The following is a 20,268-nucleotide window of genomic DNA, read 5'->3' as shown; positions in this document are numbered from 1 at the left end:
GCCACTAGGCACCCCTCTGGGTGATTCTTGATGCTAACCTCTCTATAGGTACCTGTGTGGCTGGCTGAGAGCATGGGCTGAGAAGCTAAGGCTGCCTGCCACCGAACCTGGTTCCATCTTTGTTAGTAGAGTGAGTTATTTAACCCTGTCTTCAATGATTTTTCTATTAAATATTACCGCATAAAGCTTGTGTGAGAATTAAGTGACTTAATACCCATGAAGTACTTGGTCCAGATCCTGGCGCGTGTGTGTTAGACACTGTTATTCCATGTGCACGATTTCCAGCCTTCTTTGTCATCTTGATAGGCCGAATTTGCTTCGATTTCTGTATTGATTAGGATTAGGTTTGTGAGTGACAAATAATAGCACTTAAAGGAAGCCTGAAGTGTAGCAGCCCCAGATCGGTAGGACAGGGAGCTTCAGGAAGTTGTCAGGGATCTAGATTACCCTATCTGGCTTCTCTGCAAGCCTGTACCTACTCTTTTTCAGAGTTAAAAGTCAAACAAGGGGCACCTGGGTGGCTCAGCCTGGTTGAGCATCTGCCTTTAGCTCTGGTCGTGATTCCTGGGTCCTAGTGTCGAGCCCCTCACGTGGGGCTCCTGGCTTAGTAGGGAATCTGCTTCTCTCCTCCCTCTGCAGCTCCCCTGCTTACCATTCTGTCACTCTCTCTCTGTGAACTAAGTCTTTTTTTTTTTTTAAGTCAAAGGATAATTAAAACTGAAAGAGGATTAGTAATGTAATTGTTATTTGGAAATTTGAAGTTAATCTCAGGAGAGATAGCTGGAAGAGTTGATGCGGTTGCCTCTGGAGAGCAGAAATTGGGAATAGGGAGAGATGGGTTGAAGGTTGGCTGTGTTTTGCTGATACTGTTTTCTTAGTTATAGCTTATAGTGCTATTTGACTTTTTAAAATCTGTGATATGTAGTAGTTTGATTAAAGACAAAATTGTTAGAAAATAAGGATTCTATCATAATGTGTTTGTACAACTTTTTTCACGTAACACTGTATTTTGAAGATCTCCCTGTCCATTCATGTTGATGTGTTACATCCATTTTAATGGCTACTTAGAGGTTTGTACTCTCGCTACACCAACATTTCCTTCGTTTCTTTCTTTCTTTCTTTCTTTTTTTTTTTTTAAGACAACTTCTCTTTTCTTTTTTTTCTGGCTGTTACATATTACACTGTGATGATTGTGAGGTGTATATATATATAGATAGATAGATATAATTTTCATTCATATTCCTAAAAGTGGAATCGTTGCTTGGTTAAAGGCGGTTCACATTAAAAATTTTGACAGAAACTGCCAGATTGTCTTCCAAAATTTTAAGATCCCTTTGACAACTGTGTGGGGAGTAGTTTGGTGTGGAGCAGAACTGGTGGTTGGAAGACACGTGTGGAGGCTGCTGCAAGTCATCCAGGCAAGAAAGGATGCACTTCAGGCTAGGATGACAGTGGAGCTGGAGAAAGGTAGACTGATAGGAGAAATAAAGTGGGAGGGAAAGCAGATGGAATTGTTAATGAAGTAGGTGTGAGTAATGAAAGAGAGGAAGGAGTCAGTGGTGATTCAGATGGACCAGTGACATCAGTTAGAGTTACCGTAGGAGATGAACCTTACTTGTCATGGCCGGACCAGATGACTTCATAGATACTTTACCACTCTGACATTTTATGATTTTGGAATCTGTGACAGCACCCTTTTTATAGATTGAATGATACCTTTCTGCTCTTCTCCTGCTGAAGGAGAAAGAACGTGCATATAGATAACCAGCTTACTACTTCTGAATATTGCTCTGCCATAGGAGGGCTTCCAAAATGACCCTTGCTCCCCTCTTCGCCCTCACCTCTGTGCTCTTGGCTCACATTGCTCATGGCATATCATACCCCTTTCTTTTATTGAAATCACGGGCTCACTCAACTCCCAGCCCAACTGTGCTGCTAACATCCTGCTGGCCCCATTTAAGTCCAGCGTGCCTCCTCTCTGCTTTTCTAGCAGTTGTAGGATGTTGCGTCCTCCTGAATCCTGCCCTGCCTTAGTTGTGCTTAGATTATGTTCTCCAGGTTTTCATGACATGTCCTATTACATTCATAGTAAAGATTCTGTTATCTTATTGATCACATGTTTGAATTTAAAACAGAGACTTTGGGGCACTTGGGTGGTGGCTGGTTGAGCCACCAACTCTTGGTTTTGGCTCAGATCCTGATCTCAGGGTCATGACATGGAGAGCCTTGTGTCAGGGTCCGCAAGCAGCGCGGAGTCGGCTTCAGACTCTTCTCTCTCTGTCCCTCCCACTCGTGCTCTTTCTCTCTCAAATAAATAAGTAAAACTTTAAAAAATAATAAAATAAAATAGGAGAGACTTTTGGAAATGTTTTTGATTTCTCTAGCATGATCTTAATATCACTCACCACATACAATATCCTACCTGTTTAAAACCATGTTTTAACTTTCAGGGCCCGTCAGCATTTAGGAGTTCCTTTTATCAGGAATCAGGAATTTTAGTTTCACCGATCACTGAGATGGCGTTTGTTAATGTTTTCGAGGCACATGTTTTCAGGCCAGGTTACATTTTAAATCTTCTTATCCTTTATCAGTATTTGTTTCTAATGAAAATTGGAGAACATTTTAGGTGGTGTTTTCCGTTGGAAGGTTTTCTTACACCTGCTATGCTAGCTGAATATTTTGTCCGATCCATATAAAGTCTGATGTGATCTGTTTTGAGCTCTCTGTAAACAGTGGTGAAATTAGAATAAGGTGATCTCTTTGACTGTGGTAACTGTTGATAGCATTCTCTGGATGCCTTGGCAGTTTATCTGGCTCTGACAGCAGCCGTTTCTCCTGGCCCTGTAAAACCTTAGAAGACGTGTATTAACTTAGAATTAAATTGCACAGAAGTTTATCAGGCAGCAGCATGTTCATCCACTCATTTATTCAAGCTAAAGCCCTTAAGACTCTTGTTTTTAATTGTTTTTTCCATTGCAGTTCATGAGACCATGACCTGAGCCGAAGGCAGAGGCTTTAACCCACTGAGCCACCCAGGTGCCCCTAAAGATTTAATTTATTTATTTGACAGAGAGAGGTCACAAGTAGGCAGAGGGGCAGGCGGGGGGGTGGGGAAGCAGCCTCCCTGCTGAGCAGAGAGCCCGATGTGGGGCTCAATCCCACGACCTTGAGATCATGTCCCAAGTCAAAGGCAGAGGCTTAACACACTGGAGCCACCCAGGCGCCCTCCCCCACCATATATTCTTGCCTCCTTTGTCATAGAGTAATTGAACATATAAGTGGACCAAATTGGCTCTCTATTCTGTTCCATTGATCTGTGTGTCTCTTTTTGTGCCAATACCATACTGTTTTGAATGCTACAGCTTTGTAATAGATCTTAAAATCTGGTATTGTGATACCTCCAGGTTTTATCTTCTTTCTCAAGATTGCTTTGGCTATTCAGGGCCATAAAAAAGGATGAAATCTTGCCATTTGTGACTACATGGATGGACCTAGAGGGTATTATCTAAGTGAAATAAGTCAGACTGAGAAAGACAAATACCATATCATTTCACTCATATATAGAATCTTAAAAACAGGAGAAATGAATAAACACAAAGCAGAATCAGACCTTATAAATCCAGAGAAGAAACTGATAGTTGCCAGAGGAAAGGGGTGGGAAGATGGACAGATTGGTAAAGGGGAGTGAGAGATACAGGTTTCCACTTATGAAACAGATAAGTCACAGTAATAAAAGGCACAGCATAGGAAATATATAGTCAGTGATATTGGAATAGCATCTTATCATGACAGGTGGTAGCTATACTTAATGAGCATAGCATAATGTATAGAGAAATTGAATCACTATGTTATACACCTGAAGTTGTAACATTATATGTCAACTATATTCAAGTTAAAAAATCAGGGTGGCTCAGTGGGTTAAGCCGCTGCCTTAGGCTCGGGTCATGGTCTCAGGGTGCTGGGATCGAGTCCCGCATCGGGCTCTCTGCTCAGCAGGGAGCCTGCTTCCTCTTCTCTCTCTCTGTCTGCCTCTCTGCCTACTTGTGATCTCTCTCTGTCAAATGAATAAATAAAATCTTTAAAAAAAAATCAAATAAAAACTTTTTAAAAGAACAGTATTTACTTCATACAAACTAACCATGACTTTCTGCTATTTGACTTCAAGACCTCTTTTTTGTTTTGTTTAAAACAACAACAACAAAAAAAAAACAACTCTTGGAATTCTTTTTTTTTTTTTTTTTTTTTTAAGATTTATTTATTTAAGGGGTTGCCTGAGTGCTTAGTCATTTAAGCAGTGCCTTCAGCTCAGTTCATGATTGCAGGGTCCTGCTGGTCTCCCTTTCCCTCTGCCCCTCTCCCTGATCACATGTAAGCGTGCTCTCTGTCTGTCTTTCTCTCTCAAATAAATAAATAAATACCTATTCACTAGGAAAAATGTCAACTCTACTGAAAAGTTGGAAGAACAAGTGAACTCCTCCTAGTTGGACCACTTGTTAATGTTTTGCCACGCTTCACTTACCTTATTTTTCACTTCTTGTTTATGGACCCATGCACATACACATATACATTGTAGTGTTAATTTCTGCTTTATATATATTTAATTTTTTTTAACTGTGGACAAACGCTAATAACATAAAATTTACCATTTAAAATTCGCAGTTTATAGAGGGTATTATACTAAGCAAAATAAGTGAATCAGAGAAAGACAATTATCATATGATCTCACTCATATGTGGAATTTAAGAAACAAAACAGAGGGGTGCCTTGGTGTCTCATTTGGTTGGGCACCTGCCTTCGGCTCTGGTTATGATCCTGGAGTGCTAGGATTGAGTCCCGCATCAGGCTCCCTGCTCAGCGGGGAGTCTGCTTCTCCCTTTGCCCCTCCCCTCCCCCTCTTGTTCTCGCTCGCTCTCTCTCTCTCTCACATTCTCTCTCAAATAAATAAATAAAAATCTTTTTAAAAGATTTTTCTTTTTTCTCTGTCTCGACTGAGGCAGCCATCTTGTTCTTGCCACATGCTGTTGTTAGAGGACCCTCCCTGCTTGAGATTTACCAACAGCACGAATCAAGAAAAGCTAGCTAAACTTCAGGCTCAGGTCCGGATAGGGGGCAAGGGTACAGCCTGCAGAAAGAAGGTGGTACATAGAAGAGCTACAGCTGATGACAAAAAACTCCAGAGTTCTCTAAAAAAACTGGCTGTGAATAATATAGCTGGTATTGAAGAGGCGAACATGATTAAAGATGATGGGACAGTTATTCGTTTCAACAGTCCCAAAGTCCAAGCTTCCCTTTCTGCTAACACCTTTGCAATTACTGGGCATGCAGAAGCCAAACCAATCACAGAAATGCTTCCTGGAATACTAAGTCAGCTTGGTGCTGACAGCTTAACAAGTCTTAGGAAGTTAGCTGAACAGTTCCCATGGCCAAGTGTTGGATAGCAAAGCAACAAAACCAGAAGACATTGATGAAGAGGATGATGATGTTTTCCAGATCTTGTAGAAAATTTTGATGAGGCATCAAATGAAGCTAACTGAAATTTCTTCTGGAGTTTGGAAGCTGGCATGGACTAAATTTAACAAATCAGCTATGTGGTTTCAAAGTTTTACAGACATGGAGAACATCAACTGTTACTAGTTCAGTAATATAAATATTTTGTATATTGATAATGCCGTTGGTTCAGCATTTTTCGGTCATTTGATTTTGCATTTGCACTTCCTCCCAAGATCTATTCTTTCCGTCAAAATGCGAAGTGTCGGTGCAGTTTGAGGGTGTTTTGGTATTTGATTCTCAGTTTTCTGGGTTTTTTTTTTTGTTTTTTGTTTTTTTTTTTTAAGATTTTATTTATTTGACAGAGTCCAAACGTAGGCAGAGAGGCAGGGAGAGAGAGGAAGGGAGCAGGCTCCCTGCTGAGCAGAGAGCCCAATTCGATGCAGGGCTCTTGGGGGCTCGATCCCAGGACCCTGGGATTATGACCTGAGCTAAAGGCAGAGGCTTTAACCCACTGAGCCACCCAGGCGCCCCTGTTTTGTTTCTTTGTTGGGGTATTTTTGGTTTGTGGGTATGTGTGTATACAGTGGAGAGCAAATTGGAAAACAGTTCTATTTATTCTCCTTCTTCCCCCAGTAGAAAGTAAAACAAATCTTTATGTTAAAACAAAACAAAACAAGAGAATCATAGGGGTAGAGAGGAAAAAATGAAACAAGACAAAATCAGGGAGACAAACCATAAGAAACTCTTAATCATAGGAAACAAACTGAAGGTAGTTGGAGGGGAGGGGGTTCGGGGATGGGGTGACTGGATGATGGACATCAAGGAGGGTATGATGTTATGGGCACTGGGTATTATATAAGACTGATGAATCACTGAACTCTACCTCTGAAATCAATAATACATTATAGTTAATTAATTGAATTTAAATTAAAAAAAATCAAGTTGCTGTTCACTGCCATTAAGTGCATTCATAACAATCACCACCATCTGTCTCTGGACATCTTTGCATATTGCAAAACTGAAACTCTGTACCCAATAAATAATAACTCCTCCTTCTCCCCTCCCCCTAACTCCTCACAACCACTATTCTGCTCTCTGTATTTATGAATTTGACTGTTCTAGGTACCTCATGTAAGTAGAATCATACAGTATTTGTCTTGTGTAACTGACTTTATTTAGCATAATGTTTTCAAAATTCATTCATCAAATATTATTGTAGCAAGTTTCAAAATTTCCTTCCTTTTAAATGCTGAATGATATCCCATTGTATGTAAACCACATTTTGTTTATCTTTTCATTCATTGGTGGACACTTAGGTTGCTTCCACCTTTTGGCTATGTATGTGGGTGTGCTGTAATATCTCTTTGAAAACCTGCTTTCAGTTCTTTTGGGCATATACCCAGAAGTGGAATCGCTGGATCATATAGTAATTCATTTTTAATCTTTTAAGGAGCTGCCATACTGTTTTACACAACAACTGCACCATTTTATATTCTGACCATCAGTGCAAAAGTATTCCAATTCCTTAACATCCTTGCCAACCTTTATTATGTTCTTGTTTTGTTTTATTTTTTAATGGTAGCCATCTTTAAAAGGTGTGAGGTGATAACTCATTGTATTTTTCATTTGCATTTCCCTATTTTTAAAAAAGATTTTATTTATTTTTAGAAAGAGAGGGAGAGTGCGAGCTCGGGGAGGGGTAATGGGAAAGGGAGAGAGGAAATCTCAAGCAAACTCCCCGCTGAACGCAGAGCCCACACCAGACTCCATCACACAACCCTGGGATCATGACCTGAGCTGAAACCAAGAGTCAGAGGCTCAATTGACTGAGCCACCCAGGTGCCCCTGCATTTCCTTATTGATTAGTAGTATTGGATATCTTTTCATGTGGTTATTGGTCCTTTGTATATCTTCTCTGAAGAAAAGTCTATTCAAATCCTTGTCCATTTATTTTTTTAAAAGATTTTATTTATTTATTTGACAGGCAGAGATCCCAAGTAGGCATAGAGGCAGGCAGAGAGAGAGAGAGGAGGAAGCAGGCTCCCTGCTGAGCAGAGAGCCCGATGCAGGACTCGATCCCAGGACCCTGAGATCATGCATGACCTGAGCCGAAGGCAGCGGCTTAACCCACTGAGCCACCCAGGTGCCCCCCTTGTCCATTTTTTTCATCAGTTTTGTTTTGTTTTGTTTGTTTGTTTTTTTCTTGGGTGGTAGGAATTCTTTATTCTGGATGTAACAGATAAATTATTTGCAAATATTTTCTCCCATTCCATGGTGTGCCATTTAACTCTGTTGTGTGTTTCGATACACAGAAGGTTTTCATTCTGATGTAGTCCAGTTTATGTATTTCTTTTGTTACCTACACTTTTGATGTTAGAAATAATTGCTAACTCTGATGTCATAAAGATTTTCCCGTGTCTTCATATAAGAGTTTTATAATTTTAGCTCTTAATTTTATGTCTTTGATCTATTTTGAGTTAATTTTTATGATGAAAAGGTAAGAGGCCAGCTTTATTTTTGTTGAAAAGATTCTCCTTTTGTTTGAAAAGACTCTCCTTTCCCATTGGGTGATCTTGGCACGTTTTTGAAAATAAATTCACCATGTATATGAGAGTTTATTTCTGGGTTCTCCATTCCATGAGTCTGGTCCATATGTCTGTCCTTAATGCAAGTACCACATTGTTTTGATTACTGAGACTTTGTAGTAAGTTTTGAAATCAGGAAGTGTGAATCTTCCAACTTTGTTTATCTTTTTCAAGTTTAGTTGGCTGTTTGGGATCCTTTGAGATTCTACATGAATTTTATTTTATTTTATTTAAATATTTTATTTATTTATTTGACAGACAGAGATCACAAGTAGGCAGAGAGTCAGGCAGAGAGAGAGAAATGGAAGCAGGCTCCCTGCCGAGCAGAGAGCCCAATGCCGGGCTCGGTCCCAGGACCCCGGGATCATGACTTTAGCCCAAAGCAGAGGCTTTAACCCACTGAGCCACCCAGGTGCTCCAGATTCTACATGAATTTTAGATAGCTTTTCCCATTCTTATTAAAGGAATTTTAATAGAAATTGCATTGAATCTATAGATTGCTTTAAATAGTATTGTTATCTTTTTTTTTTTTTAGTTTATTTATTTATTTATTTGACACAGAGAGAGAGAGATCACAAGTAGGCAGAGAGAGAGGGAGAAGCAGTCTCCCCGCTGAGCAGAGAGCCCAATGTGGGGCTTGATCCCAGGACCCTGGAATCATGACCCAAGCCGAAGGCAGAGGCTTTAACCCACTGAGCCACCCAGGCACTCCAAATATATTGTCATCTTAACAATATTACAGCTTTTAGTCTTTTATCATGGGATGGTTTTCCATTTATTTCTTTTTTTTTCTAGCTTTATTTAAATACAATTGACCAATATGATTGTGGATATTTAAAGTGTACAACATGAGTATATATACATTGCAAAAGGCTTATTTATGTCTCTTTAGTTTCTTCCAACAATGTTTTGTAGTTTTCAGTGTACAAATCTTTTCCTCCTTCCTAGATTATTTTCTTCATTTTGATGTGTTGTGATTAGAGTTCTAAAAATATTTTCATTGTAGTTGTAGTTGTAGTTGTATTGCAATTGTAGTTGTAGAGAAATACGATTGTATTGTTATATAGAAATATGATTTAGGTGTTGATTTTATATCCTGCAACTTTCTGTATTCACTTATTAAGTCTAATTTTTTTTGTGTGGATTCTTTAAGGTTTTACACATAGAAGATCATGTCATTCTACAAGCAGATAATTTTACTTTTTCCTTTCTAATTTTTTTCTTATTTTTTTCTTTCCTGATTGCTCTGGCCAGAACCTTCAGTAATATATTCAGTAGAAGCAGGCATTCTGTCTTGTATGGAGAAAGCTTACAATCTTTTATCATTGAGTTGGTGTTAGCTGTGGGGTTTTCATATGTGCCTTTTTCATGCTGAGGAAATTCCCTTATAATTCCCAGTTTATTTTTTTTAAATAATTTTCAACGTACTGTCATGCTTTATTTTCATTTTCATTGTTCTAAAGATTTTATTTACTTATTTGTCAGAGAGAGTAAGTGCACAAGCAGGGGGAATGGCAGGCAGAGGGAGAAGCAGGCTCCCTGCTGAGCATGGAGCCCAATGCAGGACTCCATCCCAACCTGAGCCAAAGGCAGATACTTAACAACTGAGCCACCCAGGCATCCCCCCCCAGTTTATTTTTTATCATGAAAGAGTGTTTGTTAGATGCTTGGTGTGCATCAGTGAGACGGTAATGTGGATCCCCTCTTCCCTTGGTTCTATTAATGTGATATCTATTGCTTGATATTCTTATTTTATTTTATTTTTTTAAAGATTTTATTTATTTATTTGAGAGAAAGAAAAGCACAGGTAGGCAGAGAGGCAGGCAAAGGGAGAGGGAGAAGCAGACTCCCTGCCGAGCAGGGAGCCTGATGTGGGGCTCCATGCAAGGATCCTGGGATCATGACCTGAGCCTAAGGCAGATGCTAAACGACTGAGCCACCCAGGTGCTCCAATATTCCTTTTTTTTTTTTTTTTAAGATTTTATCTATTTATTTGACAGACAGAGATCACAAGTAGACAGAGAGACAGGCAGAGAGAGGAGGAAGCAGGCTCCCCACGGAGCAGAGAGAGCCTGATGTGGGGCTCAATCCCAGGACCCTGGGATCACGACCTGAGCCGAAGGCAGAGGCCTTAACCCACTGAGCCACCCATGCGCCCCCTAATATTCTTATTTTAAACAGCCTTGCATTCCTGGAATAAATCCCACTTGGTCATGGTGTATAATCACTTTAATATGTTCCCAGATTTTGTGTGCCAGTATTTTTTTGAGGATTTTTGTATCTATATTCATAATGAATGTTTTCTTTACTTGCATTATGTTTGTTTAGCTTTGGTATTGGGTAATGGTGGCCTCATAAAATGAGTTAGGAAGTGTTCCCTTAGCTTTGATTTTTTGGATGACCATGAGAAGGATTAGTGTTATTTCTTTAAATGTTTAGTAGAATTTACAATGAAGACATCTGGTCCTGGGCTTTACTTTGTTAGGAGATTTTTGATTACCAGTTCCATCCTATTTGTTATAGATTGTTGAGATTTTTCCATTTCTTCTTGAGCAAGTTTTATAAGTTTGTGTATTTCCAGGAATTTGTCTATTTCATGTTTCATCTAGGTTACCCAATTTGTTGACATATTGCCTTTCTTAGTATTCTCTTAAAATCCTTTTTATTTCTGTGTATTCCATTGTAATGTTCCCACTTTAATTTTAGTAATTTGAATCTTCTTTTTTCTTGGTCAGTCTAGCTAATAGTTCACTGATTTTGTTGATCTTTTCAAAGAACCAACTTTTAGTTTCACTGTTTTTTTTTTCTATACTCTATTTTATAGTTTCTGTCCACTCTGAATTTCCTTATTTCTGCTGCTTTAGGATTTCGTTTGTCCTTTTTTTCCTACTTCCTTGAAGTGTACAATTAGCTTATTAATTTGAGGCTTTTCTTCTTTTTAAATGTAGACATTTATAGCCATAAATTTCCCTCTAGCATGACTTAGCAGCACATCCCTTAAGTTCTGGTGTATTGTGTTTTTGTTTTCAGTCATCTCAAGATATTTTCTAATTTTCCTTTTGATTTGCATCTATACATTTAAATCAATATTATTGCAGTAAGTTGTGGTAATGATGTTTTACAATGATTTTTCCAGAATTTTAAGATTTTATATACCCAGGCAGGTGCCTTGCATCATAGTTTTTAAAATTTCAATGTGTATTTTTTTCTTAGAAGTTCCAATGTTTTTTCAAGTCTCCCTGTTTTGTTTGTTTTTGCTTCTGATTCCTGTTTTTATGTCTTTTTTTTTTCTAAAGATTTTATTTATTTATTTGACAGAGAGAGATCACAAGTACCCAGAGAGGCAGGCAGAGAGAGAGGGGGAAGCAGGCTCCCTGCTGAGCAGAGAGCCCGATGTGGGGCTCGATCCCAGGACCCTGGGATCATGACCTGAGCCGAAAGCAGAGGCTTTAACCCTTTATGTGGGTGCCCCTTTATGTCTTTGTTTTAAACATGTTTTCATTTTATAATAGTTCTTAATCTTAATATCTAACGTTTTGTTTGAGATATCCCCTGATAGCACGCATGCTAATTTTTTTCATTGTATCTTTTATAATTTTAGGTTGTATGCTAATGTTCAGCGGGATTTTAATCATGGAAATCCCATGAGGCCTGGGTTATGCGTTTAAGTTGGTATACATTTCATCTGTCTGCCTGAGTGACAGGAACATGTGTTGTTGTAAGTGATCAAAGGAGACTCTCCCACATCCCTCAAGCTAGAATGCAAGCTTCATGAAACTAGGAGTCTTTGTTTTATTTACCAGGGCCTTCCAAATTGTCTACTACAGTGCATGCCACTTATGAGGTACCCTACCTGTATTTGTTGAACTGAATTTATCATCTTTGTTTGCTGGTGGTTGAATTAATTTTGACAGATCCATAGTTTTTTGTTTTTGTTTTTTTGTTTTTGTTTTTGTTTTTTGACAGATCCACAGCTTCATTGAGGAAGTAGTAAGGGACTATTCTATCAGTAATGGCTAGAATTTTCTTTTGAATTTTTGCCTGTTTGTTGCTAACATGACTTTTACCCCATGCTATGCAAAAAGATAATTCTAGTCCTGTTATAGTAAATGAGCATTTGTCTCCTTCCTGGGTCTGTTTTTTGTTTTTTTCCAGAGGCCTCACATTAGTTGAGTTTGGCTCTCTGAGCCATCTTCAGTTTGTTTTTCACTAATCTTCAAGTCTATCTTTTTATGGAGGATGAGAAGGCATATTTTCATCATTTTTTCAATAAAAATAATAAGATTCAGCTCTGAAGGGTAAAACCCACCTTGGGTAGGGTTTACTGAAAAAAAAAATAAATAAAATCTTTAAAAATATCATTGATATTTTTTTCAGTAATAAACTATATCATATGACTGATATATGATATTGTTTATTAGTGAGAATTTAGATAATCATCAACCATAAGGAATGGAAGGTGAAAAGTTGAGGAGAATAGCAAAGGGAAAACTTATGTGATTCCTTTTAACCTAAAGACATTTTTCTGATTAATAAATTGACTGTGGGCATACTGAGGGAAAATATAGTGGTCAATATCTTTTTCATTTTATTGTAATGCTCATTAAAGTATTTTAAAATGTAATTTAAATGCTATTATCCAGCAGGTCTTGGGGTTATCTTTGAAACATATTAAAAAAGAAAATTAACTATTTAATATCATAACATTACCAATAAATTTAGTAGACCTCTTATTCATTTGATATGATACAATTTAGTTGGAACATGAAATGTAAACAGAAATAAAATTGCTACCTTGTGTACCTTGAAGTTATAAAGAGCTTGTTTTCAAAGACATAAATTCTTCCTTATATTGCCTTTGGTGATCATGTTGAACTACTGTGGTTGATTATAGAAGAATATGAATTGACCCAGCATATGGTATTTGAGTGCTTTTAGTTCTATTGTTAAAAATGGGGTCATGTGACATAATGATGACTAAATGTTGCTTCTTCTTTGTTTTACAGTTCCAATTCCTGGCAGATTTGATCGGCGAGTATCAGGTATGTATTCTCTTTTATAACATACTGCTAAAATGCTGTTTTAAGGTGAGGTTTTCTTAAATGAAGAAATGAACTGATCTTTTAAATAAAAGGGTAAGTTAGCAGCATTATAGAACATTATAAAAATTACCTGAATTCCTTCATTCTGTTTCGTTTCGAGTTCTGATAATATATGTACGTATTTGTCTCATTTACATCATTGATATTTTTCCACATTCATAATTATAGCTTCTAAAAACTTCCTTTTTTTTTTTTCAATGCTTTGATACATCACCCTGTGCTCATCACAAGTGTACTCCTTAACTCCTATTACCTGTTTAACCCATTCCCCCACCCATCTCTCCTCTGGTAACCATCATTGTCTTCTCTGTAGTTAAGAATCTGTTTCTTGGGCACCTGGGTGGCTCAGTGGGTTGAGCCGCTGCCTTTGGCTCAGGTCATGATCTCAGGGTCCTGGGATCGAGTCCCGCGTCGGGCTCCCTGCTCAGCAGGGAGCCTGCTTCCCTCTCTCTCTCTCTCTCTGCCTGCCTCTCTGTCTACTGTGATCTCTCTCTGTCAAATAAATAAATAAATAAAAATTAAAAAAAAAAAAAAAGAATCTGTTTCTTAAAAAAAAAAAGAGTCTGTTTCTTGGTTTGCCTCCCTCTCTTTTTTTCTCCCCCCTTTGCTCAGTTGTATTGTTTCTTCAATTCCATATATGGTTGTAATCATGTGGTATTTGTCTTTCTTTGACTGACTTGTTTCACTTAGCTTATATTCTGTAGCTCCATACATGTCATTGCAAGTGTCAAGATTTCATTCTCTTTTTTTTATGGCTGAGTAATATTCCATTACACACACACCCCCAACACACATAGACATTTTCTTTATCCATTCATTGGTTAATGGACACTTGGTCTGTTTTCATGATTTGGCTATTGTAGATAATACTGCTCTAAATTTCAGAGTGTACGTATCCCTTTGAATTCGTATTCTTGTATTCTTTGGGTAAATGCCTAGTAGTGTGATTGCTGGATTATAGGGTAGTTCTTTTTTTTTTTTTTTTAAGATTTTATTTATTTTTTTTGAAAGAGAGAGACACAGAAAGAGAGGAAACACAAGCAGTGGGAGAGGGAGAAGCAGGCTTCCAGCTGAGCAGGGAGCCTGATGCAGGGCTTGATCCCAGGACCTTGGGATCGTGACCTGAGCCGAAGGCAGATGCCTAATGACTGAGCCACCCAGTCATTTTTAACTTTTTGAGGAACTTCTGTCTGTTTTCCAGAGGGTCTGTACCAGTTTGCATTCCAACCAACAATGCAAAAGAGTTCCCCTTTCTCCACATCCTTGCTAACACCTGTTGTTTCTTGTGTTGTTGATTTTAGCCATTCTGACAGGTGTGAGGTGATATCTCATTGTAGTTTTGATTTACATTTCCCTGATGATAAGTGATGTTGAACATCTTTTCATTTGTCTGTTGGCCATGGATGTCTTCTTTGGAAAAATGTCTCTTCGTAAAAACTCTTTTCATATTTTTACTATTTCTCGTATTCTAAATTATGCTGTATTAACTACTTGCCTACAATGTTGAGCCACTAAAACTGTTTCCTCAGTCATAGGCTGGGTAGCATGCTCTGGTCAGAAACTGAGGATTACCTGCATTTTTTCTGTGTATTGCTTTTCAGAGGCAGCCTACAGAATAGACTGCAGGGAGAAAGACACCCTACAAAGGCTTCTCTTCCACCACCATCTCACCAACATAGCCAGTACCTACTACTTTAGTTTAGATGTAAAATTGTACTTCAGAATGTTTTATTTGGCACTCTTTTGATTATTAACAAAAATGAATGTTTTCCAAATATGAGAAATCTATTTTTATTTTCTTATATGGAACTAGTTTGGTATGAGATCCATGAGCTGTTATCTTCATATTTTTTCTTTATTATGATCCAGATTATTTTTTATAAAAGTTTGAGTAAATTTTTCTGTCATGATTTGAACCTTTAAAAATTTTTTTTAAAGATTTTATTTATTTATCTGATGGAGAGAGAGAGAGACAGCAAGAGAGGGAACACAAGAAGGGGGGGTGGGAGAGGGAGAAAGTAGCCTTCCTGAGCAGGGAGCCTGATTCAGGGCTTGATTCCGGGACCCTGGGATCATGACCTGAGACAAAGGCAGACACTGAACAACTGAGATACCCAGGTGCCCCAACCTTTTGAAATTAAAAAAAAAAAAAGATTTATTTATTTGAGAGAGAGAACGTGAACGGGGAGGAGGGACAAAGGGAGAGGGAGAAGGGAGAGCAGCCAAGCAGACTGTGCTGAGTATGGAGCCAGGCGCAGGGCTTGATCTCACAACCTTGAGATCAGGACCTGAGCTGAAACCTGAAACCAAGAGTCAGATGTTCAACTGACTGAGCCACCCAGGTGCCTAACCCTTTGAAATTTTTAATGCAAAATTTTCCTTGTTGTTTGTACTACTTATTTTAATTTTGCTATTTTTTTTAATGACTCAAAAATTTTAATATGTGACTGGTTCCATGAAAACTGCCTGGCACATAGCAAGCACTCACTAAATATTTATTGACTATATGTATATATATGTATATGAGTATATATTATATATGTATATGAATATATATTATATATTTTTAAATAATTGCTCTTAAGCTGAGAAGGTCCCCCCTTTTTAGAGCTGGTAAATATATTTTCTGGAAGTTTCTTTAAAATTAAAATGTTTGACTTTTGGATGCATCTAGAGTTTATTTGATTATACTGTGGGGATGTTAATATATTTCAAAATTGCTATGTGAGCTCTATGTATCATATCATTTATTCATATCCTGTCATTCTGGGAAGGTTTCTTGATTTTAAATTGTCACATGACCTAGTACGTAGTGAGACTAGGAATCCCTTTTCTATGTCTCAGTTCTTTTCTTTGGGAAAATCTGCTCATTTGTTTCAGAAAGCCTTTGGTAAGGTTGTACACTAAAGTCTGTTGAAAGGAGATTGAAAAAAAAATATGTTCTTATGTGTAGGCAGACATTACAGAGAAGAAATAGAGTGGGAATTAAGGTTGGTATGAGATCCATGAGCTGTTATCTTCCATATTTTTTCATCCTTGCTCTGTACCTCCTTTTCCCCCAAACAATTAGTACTATCTCTTGACATCTGTAGGACAGATCTGGGAGATGGAGAGTACAGTGACATCTCCTTCAGAGGTCACAGATGGTGCTCATGAGTCCCTGCTTGAGGTTTCTGTCATTTTGTTTAGGCCTTAAACTGTGGAGAACTCAGACAAGTACATGGTATTATCCCTCCTCCTTAGATTTTTTTTTTTAAGATTTTATTTACATGACAGAGAGAGTACAAGCAGGGGGAGCAGTGGGCAGAGGGAGCGGGAGAAGCAGGCTGTCCTGCAGAACAGGGAGCCTGACATGGGATTTGATCCCAGAACCCTGGGATCATGGCCCAAGTCAAAGGCAGTTGCTTAATGAACTAAGCTACCCAGGCGCCCCTGGATTTTATAATCTTGTTGAAGATTTAAAACTTTGTAATATTATTCAAATGTTAAGTTAAAATAAAAGATTCTTTTTTTTTAAAAAAAAAGATTTTATTCATTTATTCAACAGAGAAATCACAAGCAGGCAGGCGGGGCTGGGGGGGGGGGCGGAAGCAGGCTCCTCGCTGAGCAAAAAGCCCAATGCAGGGCTCGATCCCAGGACCCTGATATCATGACCTGAACTGAAGACAGAGGCCCAACCCACTGAGCCACCCAGGTGCCCCCAAATAAAAGATTCTTAAAAGAATCCAAAATGATTGTGCAGGGGAGAAAATAGGAACAGCTAATGTTTTTAAAAAAAACTTTTTTTAAAGATTTTATTTATTTATTTGACAGACAGAGACCACAAGTAGGCAGAGAAGCAGGCAGAGAGAGAGGAGGAAGCAGGCTCCTTGCTGAGCAGAATGCCCGATGCAGGGCTCGATCCCAAGACCCTGGGATCATGACCCAAGCCGAAGGCAGAGGCTTTAACCCACCGAGCCGCCCAGGCACCCTGCTAATGTTTTTTTAAATCCAGACTATGTGCTAGATGTACAATATTAAGGTCTCTCTAAATGCTTCCCTTGTATCATTGAACATAATCCTCACATTAACACTTTGAGGTACATGCATGATTATCCCCATTGTACAGATGCAGAAACTGAGGACAAAGCAAAAGTCAGGTCTCTTGGAACAGTCAAGGTGTTAATGTGCTTGAAGGTGGCGTGTGTCCTAAGTACTACCCTTCCCACCTCTAAGGACCCTTTCTTATACCCTCTGAACCTCTTGGTCAGTTTTCATCTAAATCCCCTACATTCTCAGCCTGCTCTCTGAATGTGGCATTCATCTTCTGGATCTAGCTGAAGCTTGGCTTGCTCTGCAGGCTTTTCAAATGGTGATTCTTCTCTTTTACATTTCTTGTAACATGGACAGGAGATGGGTAAATGTATCTATACTCCTTAGTGCTTCCAGACTATTCTCTCTCCCTCCTCACCCTTCAAACCTCGTATTATTATATTCTATAAGCCACCTGCCCTCCTTGTTTTAGTTATCTAATAATCCATGAGCTGCTTTCTTCATAGATGATTCTGTCAGTGTCTTGCCCTTCCATTCCTTGACCTCCTCTCTTCTACCCTACTTCAGCCACCCCATCATACTCTGAAATGACAAGCATTACAACTCTTTTTTTTTTTTTTTTTTTTTAAGAGTAGGGCAGAGGGAGAGAGAGGGAGAGAATCATAAGCTGACACGGGGCTCGATCTCATGACCCCGAAATCATGACCTGAGCTGAAATCAAGAGTCAGATGCTTAACCAGCTGAGCCACTCAGGTACCCCAAGCATTATGATTGTTCATACTCCATCAGTGATCCTAATCTTCCACCACCTGCCCTTGCCTGGACTCTTTTGCTGTCCTGCCCCAACCCTGACAACTTGATCTTCCTTTTTGTTCCTCACCTCATCTTTTACTACCTTAAATTCCTTGATCAGCGATTGTAACCATTCTGTGGCACATACCCTCAATTTCCTTTTTCCTTGCTTGTCTAAACGATATTCTGTTTAAGCCCAGCTGTCCACTTATTCTGCTTCCGGACCACAGCAGTACTTGACTGAAAGGAAAACACACAGCCCTGTTGACTGATCTCACCTTCTGTACCTGGCGTTCACTGCTACTAGGCTCCGGATGCCAGCAATCCCATTGTGTCTCCGCACCTCTTTCACTCTCCTGTTCTCCCAGATAAGCCTTTCATACCTATTACCCTCGCCCCGCAAGGACAACAAGAACCCTGGTTCGGATGCATCTTCTCTCTCTCTATTTCTGCAAGTCTACACTCTTATATACGCTTACATGACCAATCAGCGAGCAGGGTACAGGAGGGAGCGAATCAGGCTGTGCACCTAAACGAACAACTTCGCTAGCAACCAATGCTGTTTACTTCCTCTTTGGGCGTTAGGCTTAGTCTCACGAGGCAATCCTAACCTGGCAACTAGCCAGGCGCCATCTTTTAATGGCGGAGGCCGCCCTGGCCAGGGGCCTGCCTGAAACCTGCACCTCCTCCTCAGTCCTCATGCCTGGCAGATGATTTTGTTCTTAACTAAGAAAACAGAAGCTACAGAAGGTAGTTTCCATAGATTCCCACCACCACATCTATCCTTCCTTACCTGCCTCTTAGTCTAGTGTCCCCCTGCACACTAGAGTTCACCCCTTCATCCCTCCCGCACTTCCCTCCTCTTGATCCTGTGTACTCTTTATCCTTCCTCGGGATTCTTCTTTTCAGCAGAGAAACACAGCATTGACTTCCACTTTTAAAATTTTTTTTTTTATTTGACAGAAAGAGATCACAAGTAGTAGGCAGAGAGGCCAAGAGAGAGAGAGGAGGAAGCAGGCTCCCCGCAGAGCAGAGAGCCCGATGTGGGGCTCGATCCCAGGACCCCGGGATCATGACCTGAGCCGAAGGCAAAGGCTTTAACCCACTGAGCCACCCAGGCACCCCTGACTTCCACTTTTTAAAAAAAAATAAAACTTTTTAAAACCATCCTTCCATCTCCAGCCACCACCCTTTTCCCCCTCTATATCTTTGTAGCAAAGTCCTTGAAGGAGTTGTCCATATTCATTGTATCTAGTTTCTCTTCTTCCCAACACACACACACACACACACACACACACACACCCTATCTCCCTCACTTTATTTTCTCCTTACTGTCTCTCTTGTGCTGTCTCCCTCCTAAGTTATTTGTCCTATTGCCTAGTTCCATATGCTAGAGTGTAAGCTCCAATCAGGCAGAGGTTTTTTTTTTTTTTCAAGATTTTATTTATTTATTTGACAGAGAGAGATCACAGTAGGAGAGAGGAAGGGAAGAGATCACAGAGAGAGGAAGGGAAGCAGGCCCCCTGCTGAGCAGAGAGCCCGATGTGGGACTCGATCCCAGGACCCTGAGATCATGACCCAAGCTGAAGGCAGCGGCCTAACCCACTGAGCCACCCAGGCGCCCCAATCAGGCAGCGTTTTGTCCATTTTATTCATTTATGCATACAGTTAACACTTAGAAAAATGTCAGTAAATGTGGATGGATGGATAGGAGAAAGGAACGAAAGAAGGGATCAAAAATCAGGAGGAGAAATTACTGTGGGCAGAAAAAGAAGTCAAGAGACCCTTCTTTCAGGAAGGCAGAAATTGCCCCGGACTTTGTAAACCATGGTTACCGTTTGGCTAGTACCAAGAAGAGTGCATTCTAGGTGAAAGAATATCTTAAGACTCGAACGGGGGTGAACTGGATTTGGCTGTTCTGGCTGGGGGTGAGGAGATGAAGTAAGATTGGAAAGAGAGGTAGGGAATGGTGCTCCTATGTGATCCAAGGATTTCAGCAATAGCTAGCTGTGTGAGGACATGTGCTGTGTCAGAGACTCCAGCAGCAACTCAGCATGTCTGACTAATAGTCCATAACATAAAGCATCATAAAAGAGGTAACAGTTGTTGGGTATCTCCTGTGAGCCCAGCCCTGTGTTTAATTTATTCATTTAAGATTTATTTATTAGGGTACCTGGGTGGCTCACTTGACTAAGCATCTGCCTTCAGCTCAGGTCATGATCCTAGAATGGAATCGAGTCCCACTTTGGGCTCCCTGCTCAGCGGGG

At 39.5% G+C, this 20,268-nt stretch overlaps 1 protein-coding gene and 1 pseudogene across 2 annotated transcripts in view; both read left to right on the top strand.

The window, feature by feature from the left end:
* The window catches only part of PRKAR2A (protein kinase cAMP-dependent type II regulatory subunit alpha), a 147,685-nt gene that overhangs the window by 47,823 nt on the left and 79,594 nt on the right, over positions 1–20,268 (top strand). For both annotated transcript variants that reach the window (XM_059389668.1, XM_059389669.1), the window contains exon 2: positions 13,082–13,117. In XM_059389668.1, the coding sequence (XP_059245651.1) occupies positions 13,082–13,117 (36 nt within the window). The remainder of the gene's footprint in view (positions 1–13,081; positions 13,118–20,268) is intronic.
* Positions 5,016–5,534, top strand: LOC132012505 (transcription factor BTF3 homolog 4-like; annotated as a pseudogene).

This window comes from Mustela nigripes, chromosome 2 (assembly GCF_022355385.1).
Source record: "Mustela nigripes isolate SB6536 chromosome 2, MUSNIG.SB6536, whole genome shotgun sequence".
Classification (NCBI taxonomy): domain Eukaryota; kingdom Metazoa; phylum Chordata; class Mammalia; order Carnivora; family Mustelidae; genus Mustela; species Mustela nigripes.
Note: the sequence above shows the minus strand (reverse complement) of the source record. Positions and strands in the feature narration are given on the sequence as shown.